General features: G+C 35.0%; 1 protein-coding gene across 1 annotated transcript in view; it reads left to right on the top strand.

Annotated features, from left to right (window-relative positions):
- The first annotated feature begins 1,323 nt into the window (after nt 1-1,323).
- Nucleotides 1,324-3,110, top strand: part of LOC123006719 (oxysterol-binding protein-related protein 8) — a 10,530-nt gene continuing 8,743 nt past the window's right edge. Inside the window, exons 1-5 of the mRNA XM_044401416.1 lie at nt 1,324-1,861; nt 1,913-1,956; nt 2,002-2,235; nt 2,373-2,718; nt 2,763-2,923. Coding sequence (XP_044257351.1) covers nt 1,702-1,861; nt 1,913-1,956; nt 2,002-2,235; nt 2,373-2,718; nt 2,763-2,923 — 945 coding nt within the window. The 5' untranslated portion in view covers nt 1,324-1,701. The remainder of the gene's footprint in view (nt 1,862-1,912; nt 1,957-2,001; nt 2,236-2,372; nt 2,719-2,762; nt 2,924-3,110) is intronic.

The following is a 3,110-nucleotide window of genomic DNA, read 5'->3' as shown; positions in this document are numbered from 1 at the left end:
ATTGGCGTCAATTAAACTGCAAAATTCGTAGTAGTTTTGAAGTTATAGTCGGATTTAAATTCTCGATATTTTTGACTTTATCAGAAATTTTCTCGATAACTATTCATCGTAGAGCACTGAAATTTTTAATATATAATAGAAAATTTAATTTTATATCCAACGGTACCAAATATAAGAGGTTATCTCTAATAAGTCCGGAGTTATTGCCATTAGACCGCTCGGGGTGCCAAAAATCGACCAAAATCTCGACAAAAATCAAAAAAATTTTTATCTTTAAAATTGATCTATTTTACGTTTTTTACATTTCTAGAGGTCTTAAGGACTCAAATAAATGCATAAAAGGACATTGGGTCAAGTTTCTAAAATTTTGAATTTTTTGAGTTTTTGAAGGTGAGCMGTAGTAAAATCGTAAAAATAGTCAATTTCCTAAAAGTCGTAAAAACGCTTGAAATATGGTTTTCTAGACGTACAATTACGCGCTGAACACGATGCAACTAGTTCAAATACTCTACGATTCATYGTTTTTAAGATATTGAGTAATAAAGTAGTAGTAAATAGAGGCTAGAAGCATAAGCACTTGATTTTAATAAAAAAACTAGTTCTGTATGTAAAATTAACAGTAGAGCATGCCTGTACAAACCGTTTTGACCTAAGACTCATGGTTTTTGAGATATGATTTTTTTTGAAAAAAACTAAAAATGGCTCTGTAGCCGGAAATTATGACAACATCGAAACTAATTGAATACAAAATTTGGCTATTTTGGTTGTTTTTAAAATATAATTTTAGTTTTATTACCACTACAAAATAATTTTGCCTAATTTTGTTCTAGAGGAGGGTTTAACCCCCAAAACCCCCTCGATACACCACTGTAACACCATTCAAAAAAATATTAACTTAATTCATTTATAAACTATGACTTCAATAACACATTCAAAAGAATCTAAAAAAACTAAAGATTCAATAAATTGCAGATAATTAAAATTGTGATTGATTATATTGTCCATATATCAATAATGAGGGTGCTTTTGTTTAATATTTATGTAATAATGCTGAAAACTTGTATGTTATAAAATATGATAAGATAATAAATAAAGTTAAGCTAATTTATTCAGCCTTGTTTTCAAGGCAATCGAAGTGTAAGTATGCACGTTTATAAATTTTAGAATGGATTCGCTAAAGTGCATTCTCCATAGCTTGTATTAAAATATTGACGGTTTTTATTTTAAAGTCGACACTATTTACTTAGAATATAAGTTGTAAAAACTATATTTAGTAAACATGGAAAATCACTCAAGTGGTATCACGTCACTTGGAATATACCATGGTAGCACACTAACACCGGCGCTTCCACGAAAAATAGTCTAGTCAAGTGACAGTTAACGTCGCAATGGGTGCGTGTTTGCAAATAATAACAAAAATGTCAGTTTTTGCAACAATATAAACAATTAAAACCCCTCCCATATACCTCCGCAATAATCTAAAGTGTAATTATATAAACCTAGTGGTTTGTGATTGAAAAAATATGTGAACGTCAATCATGGTGGCAGCTGATTGTTTTGATTATCAATTTGATTGATAATTCGCGCACCAAAATGTTCCTTAATTAAGTGAATACTATGCTTAAATAACGCTTGCCAAACGTTTACAATGCCTAGCTTTAACCTAGGTGTAACCCAGTCAGGTTAAGTTAATGAGGAAACATGTCCACAAGTGCACATTCGATTCACGAAGTGCAAACGACAACTCCCGTTTCTAAAACTTCCAAACAGGAAGAAAGACGCTCGCGAACTCTGCTCAACATCCTCCCGAAACTCCCCTCAAGTGATTCACTCAGCAACAGCCCTGGGCCAGCAAGTCCTGGTAAAAATCTAACCCCATCTTGTCTTTTTACAACTTCAGTTGCTCTTACAGGTGTATCTAACTTCATAGAGAAACCAGACCCYAACACAGATAGGGTAAGTGAAAATTTCAAATTGTTATCCTCTAATTACATTTTTTAGTCACCCGAAACTTGCTCGAAACTTACCAGGAAGGAATCGTATAAAGCACAACGTAAAAACTATCGCAAAGAAAAGAAAAGGGTCACTAATGAGTTACTAAATTCACTCAAAGACCCCTCAGTTGTTGTCTTAGCTGATTGGCTCAAAATCAGAGGGACGTTAAAATCGTGGACTAAACTGTGGTGTGTTCTCAAACCCGGACTGTTACTCCTCTACAAGAGCCCCAAAGCCAAAGTATGACCCTAGGGTCCAAAATTAGGTGACCACTAACATAAGTAAAAAGTCATGTTTTGTAATCAACTTGTTTATTGTTGGACACCTGAGTTTGGACCCCAAGTTCAATGTCAGTCTTAATTCGTAAAAAATTGTAGAGCAGCCATTGGGTGGGTACAATTTTGRTGAATTCGTGCAAAGTGATTGAAAGGCCGAGCAAAAAAGACGGTTTTTGTTTCAAGTTGTATAATCCACTTGACCAGTCAATTTGGGCCCCACGTGGCCCCGAAAATGAAACAATTGGGGCTGTCGTCCAACCGTTACCTAGTTCTTACTTGATTTTTCGCGCCCCATCACAAGCCTCTGGCATGTGTTGGTTGGATGCTTTGGAAATTTCTATAAGAAARGATTCGGCTCTAGTTCGCTCAGTTAGTAATAAGTCAGCTTCAGGKAGCACAAATCATGAAACTCAATGGAATGAAGCTGATTATGAGAAGCATTTTGGTGTGTAATTATGGTTTTGTTAACTTTGGTTAATTGTTGTTTAGATTTAGATGATATAAGTCAGCCGGATAATGGTGCTCAACTTAGTACAGGWGATGGAGAAATGACTGATTCGGATTCAGAAATTTCGGCCAAAGAGGAGGATATTGATGAGGATCCGCCGGAAACACCATATGTTCCTACCAGTGAAGAAGAGTTCGGTGATGTAAGTAGAAGAAATATTGTATGTACAGTCGACCAAAGTGAAAATGACGCCTCAATAAACCAGCCGACCCTTCTAACCACAAGAGGGCAGGGTCGTAAATTATCTCATTGCAAATTTGACGTAGTTTCAACATAAATTCCTTTAGGAGCCGGTTTACAGAAAAATTAAACTAAGTTAAATAAAAAGG

The sequence above is a fragment of the Tribolium madens genome, unplaced genomic scaffold (genome assembly GCF_015345945.1).
Source record: "Tribolium madens isolate multiple individuals breed KSU strain unplaced genomic scaffold, Tmad_KSU_1.1 Scaffold_2;HRSCAF=44;Tcas5.2_LGX, whole genome shotgun sequence".
Lineage (NCBI taxonomy): Eukaryota > Metazoa > Arthropoda > Insecta > Coleoptera > Tenebrionidae > Tribolium > Tribolium madens.
The sequence above is the reverse complement of the archived record's forward strand: the minus strand, read 5'-3'. Positions and strand labels throughout refer to the sequence as shown.